At 55.3% G+C, this 9,381-nt stretch overlaps 4 protein-coding genes across 4 annotated transcripts; 2 read left to right on the top strand and 2 right to left on the bottom strand.

The window, feature by feature from the left end:
* Positions 1-889: 889 nt before the first annotated feature.
* VDBG_04355 (conserved hypothetical protein) lies at positions 890-1,230 on the bottom strand (the record flags this gene model as incomplete). The annotated part of the gene is made up of 2 exons (XM_003004703.1): positions 890-1,099; positions 1,147-1,230. The coding sequence occupies 2 exons, from the start codon at positions 1,228-1,230 to the stop codon at positions 890-892; spliced, it is 294 nt and encodes a 97-aa protein (XP_003004749.1).
* Positions 1,231-1,618: 388 nt separating this feature from the next.
* Positions 1,619-3,024, bottom strand: VDBG_04354 (acetyl-CoA acetyltransferase; the record flags this gene model as incomplete). The annotated part of the gene is made up of 3 exons (XM_003004702.1): positions 1,619-1,816; positions 1,871-2,815; positions 2,875-3,024. The coding sequence occupies 3 exons, from the start codon at positions 3,022-3,024 to the stop codon at positions 1,619-1,621; spliced, it is 1,293 nt and encodes a 430-aa protein (XP_003004748.1).
* Positions 3,025-4,960: 1,936 nt separating this feature from the next.
* VDBG_04353 (ubiquitin-conjugating enzyme) lies at positions 4,961-6,132 on the top strand (the record flags this gene model as incomplete). Its single annotated transcript, XM_003004701.1, has 3 exons — positions 4,961-5,278; positions 5,343-5,407; positions 5,463-6,132. 3 exons carry the CDS (start codon positions 5,237-5,239, stop codon positions 5,809-5,811), a joined length of 456 nt encoding a protein of 151 aa, XP_003004747.1.
* A 772-nt stretch (positions 6,133-6,904) lies between these two features.
* Positions 6,905-9,144, top strand: VDBG_04352 (kinesin heavy chain; the record flags this gene model as incomplete). Its single annotated transcript, XM_003004700.1, has 3 exons — positions 6,905-7,024; positions 7,113-8,705; positions 8,755-9,144. 3 exons carry the CDS (start codon positions 6,905-6,907, stop codon positions 9,142-9,144), a joined length of 2,103 nt encoding a protein of 700 aa, XP_003004746.1.
* Between the last annotated feature and the right edge of the window lie 237 nt (positions 9,145-9,381).

Raw genomic sequence — 9,381 nt, 5'->3', positions numbered from 1 at the left:
CCCTTGCGCGCGGCACGCTGGGGTCGGCGTTTGTGGTCGGCGTCGGTGAGGGCGTACGTCAGCAGGAAGGGTGCGGCGCGCGAGCGAGCGCCAGAGCAGCGGCGCAGGCGGTGCGTCAGCGGCAGCAGGAGGCCGCGCTCGAAGAGCCAGTCCTCGTGCGTCGCCAGCGTGTGCTGGTAGAGGACAAAGTCGCCCTGACGAATGGCTGACGCGAGAGGCGCGAACACGGCCGCCAGCTTGTCAGAGGCTTCGGGCCGGGAGAGAAGGCTCTGCGTAGGGAGCCGGCCGAGGAAGAGGTTGGCAGGGATGAGGTAGGTGAGGATGCGGTGTCGATGGGAGACCAGAGGGGCCGGCGTCTGGCTGTACGCTTCCTGGAGGCAGAGCGAGGCTCGGACATAGTGGCTGTTGGAGAGATTGAAACGGCCGAGGTAGAAGAGAAAGGTGACGCGCTGTGCGGCAGGATATAGGGACAGTGGCGGTGAATTGGACGAAATGTTGGTGAAGATTTGCTTCGCAAGCTGGGTCCGGCGGCAGGCGAAGAGCAACTTCAGCACCAGGTTGGCGAACATGTAGACGCCAATCTTCTTTCCTTCCGGTTTGCTGTAGCGCGCACTTGTGCGATCCGTCAGACACGTGGTGAATATCTTCTGAATAATTTCAGCCGATGTCTCGGCAATGGACTTGCGGTCATCGGCTTCAACGTTGCGCAGCCGCATGGTCAGGTCAGGGCGACGACTGACCATCATTGTCAGCCTAGACATGGTCTCGCATAATGACATGGCCGTCTTGAGTAGCATGCCACCATACGTAGGATGAGCAAAAGCCGTTCCACAGGAGCTGTGTGCCGTCACCCAGTCAGTCGCATCCAACACAAAAGCACAAGAGCCACTCACTTGACCAATCCACTGAGCAACGTGTGTGCCGCCAGCAGGTTATCAAAGTCCACATCTCGCCAAAACAAAAGGTAGTCCTTCATGAATGTGACGAAACCAGGCCATGGCGTGGCCTCGCCTTCTGAGACATCGTCATCCTCAGGAAGACACCTCTCGATCGTCTGTTCGAGAGCTGTGCTATCTTGTTGACGGAAACCGGTGCGAAGCTGCGCGGCAAGGGTTGTGGTAAGTCTGTGAGGCGTTGGGTCCACACCAGCAGCCAGTTGCGAAGCTCGTCACCGTTTTGCTGGCGCACAAAGGCCCTGATTTGTGTGAGAAATTCAATCAGGAGCGTCATTGGCGCAGAATTGAGCGTGGTCGCCGTGAATACCGACGTTGGATATTGTTTGTTGCTGCTCAGTCAATGAGAAATGCGGTAACCTAAAGGTAAGTCGCGGTCCTGTCCCCAGTTGAAGAGCTCGGTGACCCGGTGAGAGGTTGCAATTGGTCGGTGTGATTCGGTCAGTGGACTGCTCCCGCTGGGTTCAATCCCTGGATGCATAGGTACCTTGCTCCTAGCGAACGACTCAGGCAGTTCAACGATAGCTTCTTGACTTTAGCCATCACACTGTAACCTTGCCTATAGTCGTTTTCGAGTCTGAAGATATGCAGATCACCGCGGACCACCAGGTGCCTCGTCAGAATTGATCATCCAAATGTCATTACGGTGTCTACGTCTAGAAACTCTACACTGACTCAATGCGTTGCACCACCAGGGCTGTCGCAGCACCTCCGCCGTTGCAAATAGCCGCGACACCATACTCACCAGGCTTCAGCTGGTGCAGCAGAGTCGTCAAAATCCTCGAACCCGAGCTTCCCAACGCGTGTCCCAGCGAAATAGCTCCACCCAAAGGGTTCACCTTCGCATTCTCAAGCCCCAGGATCTAGAAATCAACAATTAACGAGTGATTCATGACTGGACAGCAGGAATTACTCACCTTCTCGTTGGCCTTGATGACAGCCGCAAACGCCTCGTTAAACTCCCAGATGGCCACCTGGTCCTTGGTGATTCCAGCGCGCTTCAGGGCAATAGGGACTGCAGATGCTGGTGCGATGGGGAAATCGATGGGGTCGACAGCCGCGTCGGCCGAACCGCAAATCTTCGCAAGTACCCTCGAACCGGATCCGTACTCTCGGGCAATTTCCTTGCTGCCCAGAACAAGAGCGCTTGCGCCGTCGTTCAGGGTAGAAGAGTTGGCGGCCGTGACGGTGCCCGTTCCATCGCGGACGAAGGCGGGCTTCAGAGTCGGCAGCTTCTCGAGCTTGGCATCGTTGAAGCCTTCGTCCACCTTGATTACTGTGTCGCCCTTGCGGCTAGAGACTGTTACCGGGGCGATCTCGTCATCAAAGGCGTTCGCCTTCCATGCGGCCTGCGCGCGCTCGTAGGACTGCACAGTGTACTGATCCTGCATCTCTCTCGTGACTTCGTACTTCTTGGCTGTGCTCTCGGCGCAAATGCCCATGTGGATATCGTCGTAGGCATCGGTAAGACCATCCTTGATCAAGCCATCCTCCATCTTGACGTGCCCAAACGACGGAAGGTTCGACGAGCGAGGGACATAGTAAGGTACCCGCGTCATGTTCTCCATGCCGCCGGCAATCTGGGCTTCGGACAGGCCGAGTTGAATGTTCTGCGCCGCCATAACAACCGCCTTCAGACCAGAGGCACAGACCTTGTTGATGGTGATGGCCTCAACGCTCGAGGGGAGCCCGGCGAAGATGGCAGCTTGCCGAGCAGGAGACTGGCCAACAGAGCCTTGGAGGACGTTTCCCATGTAGACATCAGTAATCTTGGACACGGGCACTTTAGACTTTTCGAGGGCCGACTTTATGGCGACGGCGCCCAGTTTCGGGGCGGGCACGGTGGTGTAGGAGCCGTTGAACTGCGGAACACATACTCGTTAGAGCTCAGCTGACACGAGTGGTTTCGATTGCCACGAACCTTGGCCGTCGGGGTCCTGGCGGCGCTGAGGATATAAGCATCCCGAATCTCCTGCTGAAGCGCGGTTCGCGTGGAGAACGGACGAGCGGCGAATTGCCTGACCACCTGGCCAGAGAGCGCCGTCGTTCGCCTGAGCTGCGTGACGGTCATTGTTCTGAGCGAAGTAGTGGCGTGGAGAACGAGTTTGTGGTACAGGCGAGTTCGCAAAGTCTGTGATGGTGAAATAAAAGGAGAGGTGGGAGGGCGTCACAGGGGACATGTGAACGCGACCTTACCCCGGATTTGATGGCGACCTCGGGCTGCCTCGGCTTAAGAACAACCAACGATCTCGGAACCTGCGGGGGAGGCGGGATTGACGTCGGCTGCTATTCCCATCGGCCCCGCACCCTGCCCAAAAGGCTCCGACGCTGTGGGGGTTGAGGTTGGGGGGCTCTAGAGCACTTCTCGATTCACTGATTCCGAGCAGAGCTGATCAATACCCTCCGGGTATGAGCCGAAATTCCTGCATAAGGTTACTATTGTTGACGGCTCGGCCTGATTACTTCACTTAACGTATTAGCCAAGGTAAAGCGGCTGGCTCGTGGCTCAACATATCACTTTCTTCGCTTCAAGCAAGTTGTTTGTTGTAACTGTAGAACGGCCCAGTAACCCCCCTGATGTCGCATCGTTTCCCGGAAACCAGAATGGCACAAAACCCAGCGTACGCGACCAGTCCACAACATTGGCCTTCCAGCTACTCAAATTGCCCAACAGTGGCCTCGGCGCTGCGTTCTGGCGATACTATGTTATTCAATTATTCATACAATGTTCTAGATACCGATGCGGTTCCCCAAGGACACCAGCCTATCCTAGGCAAGATGCGCAATTTCACACCCCTGGACTCTTCCTCTGTCTATGTCTCTCCAGTGGTCCTTAGGTTGATGAGAGCTGATCGCCTCACTTCCGCTCAGTTCTCGAAAGCGATCACGGATTGCAGAAAGCGCGCGCATGACACAACGGGGTTCTCTGGATCTTCGACTACGACAGTGTACCTGGGAAGCAATGAGCATAGAAGACCCCTTGGCTCGTTGATGGCTGGTCTTAAAGTGATTAATCCATTGCAGGCACCTCTAGCCTGATCCCCATACAGCCTGGTCGGTGGGTTCCTTGAGCACATGGTGTGAAGTCTATGACTGTACCACAGGTCTCGCTCCCGTCGTGTGGCTCTAACAAAGGTGTTGGGCATCTAGCAGCTACCCATGGATCTACAAGCGAGATGCAAGCTTTAGCTGGATGGCATCCCGTGTTGCCCTCGTTCGGGAAATATCTCGCCAAACCCCCAAACTTCCTTCTGCATGAAATGTACCCGACGGCCTATGATAGATTACAATGCGTTGCATTCAGGGATACTTTGGGCAGGAGCACTACATGGTCCGAAATGAAGCTGTCCTCTGTGGGGCCAGTACGGTAGATAGACGCCTGAGAGTAAAAGCGTTCACCGTATATGACGTGATGGGGTCCAGAGCCAGATCGCGGTATAATGAGAGCCACGTCGGTACGCATTCACTTGTTAGATTTACCCAAATGGAATTATTAGGCCGTGCATCGAACTTGACTCGGCCCAAAGTAGTGCAGAGTCGGGCTAAGATTCCCTAATCGCGCAAGGCCTCATGTGAGCAACTGGTTTCTCTGTCGTCATGCTAGACTGTCTCACGACGCGCCATACACAGTAAGCTCTCTGGACTCTTCTGAGCGAGGGAGAGGGCAGCCGTGCTGCGTAACAGAAAGAAGTCCCACGAGGTCACGATGCGCCCCAAGTGAGCAATACCGTAGATGCGCGACCTGCTCCCGTCTCACACTTCGCGCCATCAAGGTAGGTCGATTACCGAGTGGATGATAGCAGACGCTATAATTGTCCTCTCGGTGTTGGGCATTGCATACCTTGATCCGCTTCAGTTTAAGTCATGTACCGTTGCCAAAGACAGCGAGCGACTGTGGCGATTGGCGGCTGGGGCGCTCTGAGCGCGCTGATTGGCTATCGAATGGCCTCGCCCGCCGGCGCATGATGGGCGGGTTCCGATGAACGTTGCACATCTGATGGTAGAGCACCTTGTCCTGTCTTCAGCTCAGGCTTCCTTTCCTTCAACCTTCTGCCACACCCACCTGACAAATCGACTTTGTTTGGCCCCTGCAATCCTCTCCCGACGGACCTCCTGCGACTCGACTACACTCTCTTGTTTTGAATATCTGTGCACGCACGAGACAGATTCGGGACATCATCATCGCTCGTTGCCAGTGCTTTTCGGGATCTGCTCATCCTGTCGCCGAAGCAGCCAACTACCCATCTGTGCACGCCCTGACCAACAAGCCACCATCCGACAGCATGTCTACAGCCGCCAGGCGTCGCTTGATGCGCGATTTCAAGGTGCGTCCCACTTCAGGGTATCATCGCTACGATGTGTCAACGGGTCTCTAACTATGGACGGTAGCGAATGCAAACAGATCCTCCTGCCGGCGTTTCCGCCTCGCCAGTCCCGGACAATGTCATGACATGGTACGGCGAACCACCTCACGTGGATGATTTGTTTTTACTCACGACGGAGAAACAGGAATGCTGTGATTATTGGTCCCGCCGACACGCCATTCGAAGACGGCACATTCAGACTGGTGATGCAGTTTGAAGAGCAATACCCAAACAAGCCACCTGCCGTCAAGTTTATCAGCCAGATGTTCCACCCCAACGTCTACGCTACAGGCGAGCTCTGTCTGGATATTCTGCAGAACCGTTGGAGCCCGACATACGACGTGGCAGCTGTTCTCACCAGCATCCAGAGTCTACTGAATGACCCCAACACGGGATCACCAGCAAACGTCGAAGCCTCGAACCTGTATAAGGACAACCGAAAGGAGTACACGAAGCGGGTGCGGGAGACGGTGGAAAAGAGCTGGGAGGACTAGCTGTGCTCGGCGCTGGACAACATGCAGCGAGCCATCTTCAAATACCCCGGTCGAGTATGTACTTGCCTGTGACAGAGGGCAGTATGCGAGACGAAACAGAAACATGACAGCCATGTGGTCAAAGTGACCACTACTCCATCGAGCGCCGGATTCTTTTGTTTTTGTAGTCAGGGTTGTCGGTCACTGGTTATTGGCGTCTGGATTGCTTGGGTCTATGCTTTGTTACCATTTGGCGGCGTGGAAAGGGATACGATACGATCGACTACCTATGTACTTAGGGGCGGGCAAGATAGCTACAAGAGATGAGATACGAGTGGCATCGATGGCTGCAAATGCGTGATCTATGTTACTGAAACTACAACGTGCCTGGCCACCTTGAGGCGGACATCTGGAGATACTGCAACTGGAGAGGCTGCAACTTGCAACTTATCTGCCACCCTACATCACCCCCCACCATGTGATGATGACTTAGAGTGCCTCAGCCGTGGAATGGGTTGATGCCAATTTCGCGGGGTGGTAACTAGCGCTAGGTATGGCGCATTGCGTCGAATGATTAGCGACCCGCTCACTAAATTCCGCGGTAGGTGACACCTATTCGGCCCCTGCCACAGTGAGGAACTCCCGCGCCCTGACAAGCCTAAGGCAGGCACATGAAACCACTACTATGGAAAGGTGGTGCTGGCTGCTTGGTTGTTCAATCTCGCTCGCCGTTACCAGGTGCCCACCACCATAGCACAGTCAACGCGAATTCCCTCCACACCGCGCCGCGTCCACCGACTTCCCTCCCTCAACCCCCTCTCTCCGTGAACCGTCTTTCTCGCTCTTCACCTCCCCCCCCAGAAAAGACCCAGCTCGCTATCGAACGATTCCGACATGCACGGTACTGCTTGACCACGCTCTGAATCCCACGAGCCCATCATTGGCGCATCTCGGGGTCTCCCGCTCTGTGTGCTCCGCAACGCACCGCAACGCAACAACAAGCCTCTCCCCCTGATTTCCCGACACCACACCGGGTCGAGTCCTCAAGTCCTCCACCCGAGTTCCATGCTTCGACCCAGCACATCGCATCTGCTAGATTTCCTCCGTCGTCGTCATGTCTAGCGCCAACAGCATTAAGGTTGTCGCCCGGTTTCGGCCGCAGAACAAGATCGAGTTGGCATCGGGCGGTCAACCGATTGTTTCCTTCAACTCCGAGGACACCTGTGCTCTTGACGTACGTCACCTTTCACAGCTCCTGTGACCTGGAGGTCACGGATGAGATGCGCAGCTTGCTAACATATATCTTTCGCCTTTTCAAACAGTCCAAGGAAGCACAGGGCGCCTTTACCTTCGATCGCGTGTTTGATATGGAATGTAAACAGTCCGACATCTTCGACTTCTCCATCCGATCCACCGTCGATGATATTCTCAACGGATACAATGGCACCGTTTTCGCTTACGGTCAGACAGGCGCTGGCAAGTCCTACACCATGATGGGTTCCAGTATCGACGATGAGGAGGGCCGAGGAGTCATTCCTCGCATTGTCGAGCAGATCTTCGCCAGCATCATGTCCAGCCCCAGTACAATCGAATACACTGTGCGAGTCAGCTACATGGAGATCTACATGGAGAAGATTCGTGATCTGTTAGCGCCGCAAAATGACAACCTGCCGGTACACGAGGAAAAGAGTCGTGGAGTTTATGTCAAGGGTCTGCTCGAGATTTACGTTTCCAGCGTGCAGGAGGTCTATGAAGTCATGAGGCGGGGTGGTAACGCCCGCGCCGTGGCGGCCACCAACATGAATCAGGAGTCTTCGCGATCCCATTCGATCTTTGTCATCACCATTACCCAGAAGAACGTCGAAACAGGCTCGGCAAAGAGCGGCCAACTCTTCCTTGTCGATCTTGCCGGCAGCGAAAAGGTCGGCAAGACGGGCGCCAGCGGCCAGACATTGGAGGAGGCCAAAAAGATCAACAAATCTTTGAGCGCCCTCGGCATGGTCATCAACTCCTTAACGGATGGCCGATCCTCTCACATTCCGTATCGCGACTCGAAACTAACACGCATCCTGCAAGAATCTCTCGGAGGCAACAGTCGCACGACGCTTATCATCAACTGCTCGCCTAGCAGTTACAACGATGCCGAAACCATCAGCACCTTGAGATTCGGAACGAGGGCCAAGGCGATCAAGAACAAGGCAAAGGTCAACGCCGAGCTCAGCCCCGCCGAGCTCAAATCTCTGCTCGGAAAAGCCAAGGGACAGATCACAAACTTTGAGGGCTATATTTCCAGCCTGGAAGGCGAGATTCAGATGTGGCGGTCTGGAGAGTCGGTCCCCAAAGACAAGTGGGTGGCCCCACTCACCGACGGCCACTCTGCCCTCAAAGCAGAAGCTAGAGCACCTCGACCTTCGACGCCTTCGAGACTCGTGCCGGAAAGTAGGGCAGAAACGCCTGCCATTTCGGAGCGCGCAGGGACGCCAAGCCTGCCGCTCGACAAGGACGAGCGGGATGAGTTCCTGCGTCGTGAGAACGAGCTGCAAGATCAGCTTGCTGAGAAGGAAAGTCAGTATGCCGCGGCTGAGAAGTCTCTTGGCGAGATCAAAGAGGAACTTGTCTTCCTTAAGGAACATGATAGTAGAACCGGCAAGGAGAACGAGAAACTCACAGCAGAAGTCAACGAGGTCAAGATGCAAATGGAGCGCTTGAGCTTTGAAGGGAAGGAGGCACAAATCACGATGGACGCTCTGAAGGAACAAAACTCGGAGCTGACGGCCGAGCTGGACGAGGTCAAGCAGCATCTCCTTGATGTCAAGATGAACGCCAAGGAGAGCGGAGCACTTCTCGACGAGAAGGAGAAGAAGAAGGCTGAGAAAATGGCCAAGATGATGGCTGGCTTTGATCTCGGCGCAGATGTCTTCAGCGACAACGAAAAGGCCATCGCGGATGCCATTAGTCATCTAGAGACCCTGCGTGAACAAAGCTCTGGGGGGCGACGCTGTCGCGCCCGAAGAATTCCATACCCTCAAGTCCCGATTTGAGGAGATCCAAAGCATCGTCCGCCAGGCTGAGCTCTCAATCTATCGCTCATCCTCGAGCGAGGCGGAGACTCGCCGCCGTTTGGAGCTCGAAGACCGGCTTGCAGCTGTGCAGGAGGAGTATGAGTCGCTTTTGACTCGCAATCTGAGCGAGGCCGATGTTGAGGAGGTCAAGGCCCGTCTGGAGAACGCTTACTCTAACAAGCAAACTGCATCTTTGCAGGCTGTGGATGAGCTCAAGGCCCGACATTACCCACAAGGCCGCCGAAAATGGCAGGCTTCAGACTCTGATCGAGGATCTGCAGCAGCGGGTTAAAGGCCGGCACCGGCGCGCCCATGGCCAACGGCAAGACAATCCAACAGCAGATTGCTGAATTCGACATCATGAAGAAGAGTCTCATGCGCGACCTGCAGAACCGCTGCGAGCGTGTTGTCGAGCTTGAAATTTCGCTCGACGAGACGAGGGAACAGTATAACAACGGTCTCCGGTCATCGAACAACCGGGCTCAGCAAAAGAAGATGGCCTTCCTGGAACGCAACCTCGAGCAGGAAT

This window comes from Verticillium alfalfae, genomic scaffold (assembly GCF_000150825.1).
Source record: "Verticillium alfalfae VaMs.102 supercont1.5 genomic scaffold, whole genome shotgun sequence".
In the NCBI taxonomy this organism is placed as follows: domain Eukaryota; kingdom Fungi; phylum Ascomycota; class Sordariomycetes; order Glomerellales; family Plectosphaerellaceae; genus Verticillium; species Verticillium alfalfae.
The sequence above is the reverse complement of the archived record's forward strand: the minus strand, read 5'-3'. Positions and strand labels throughout refer to the sequence as shown.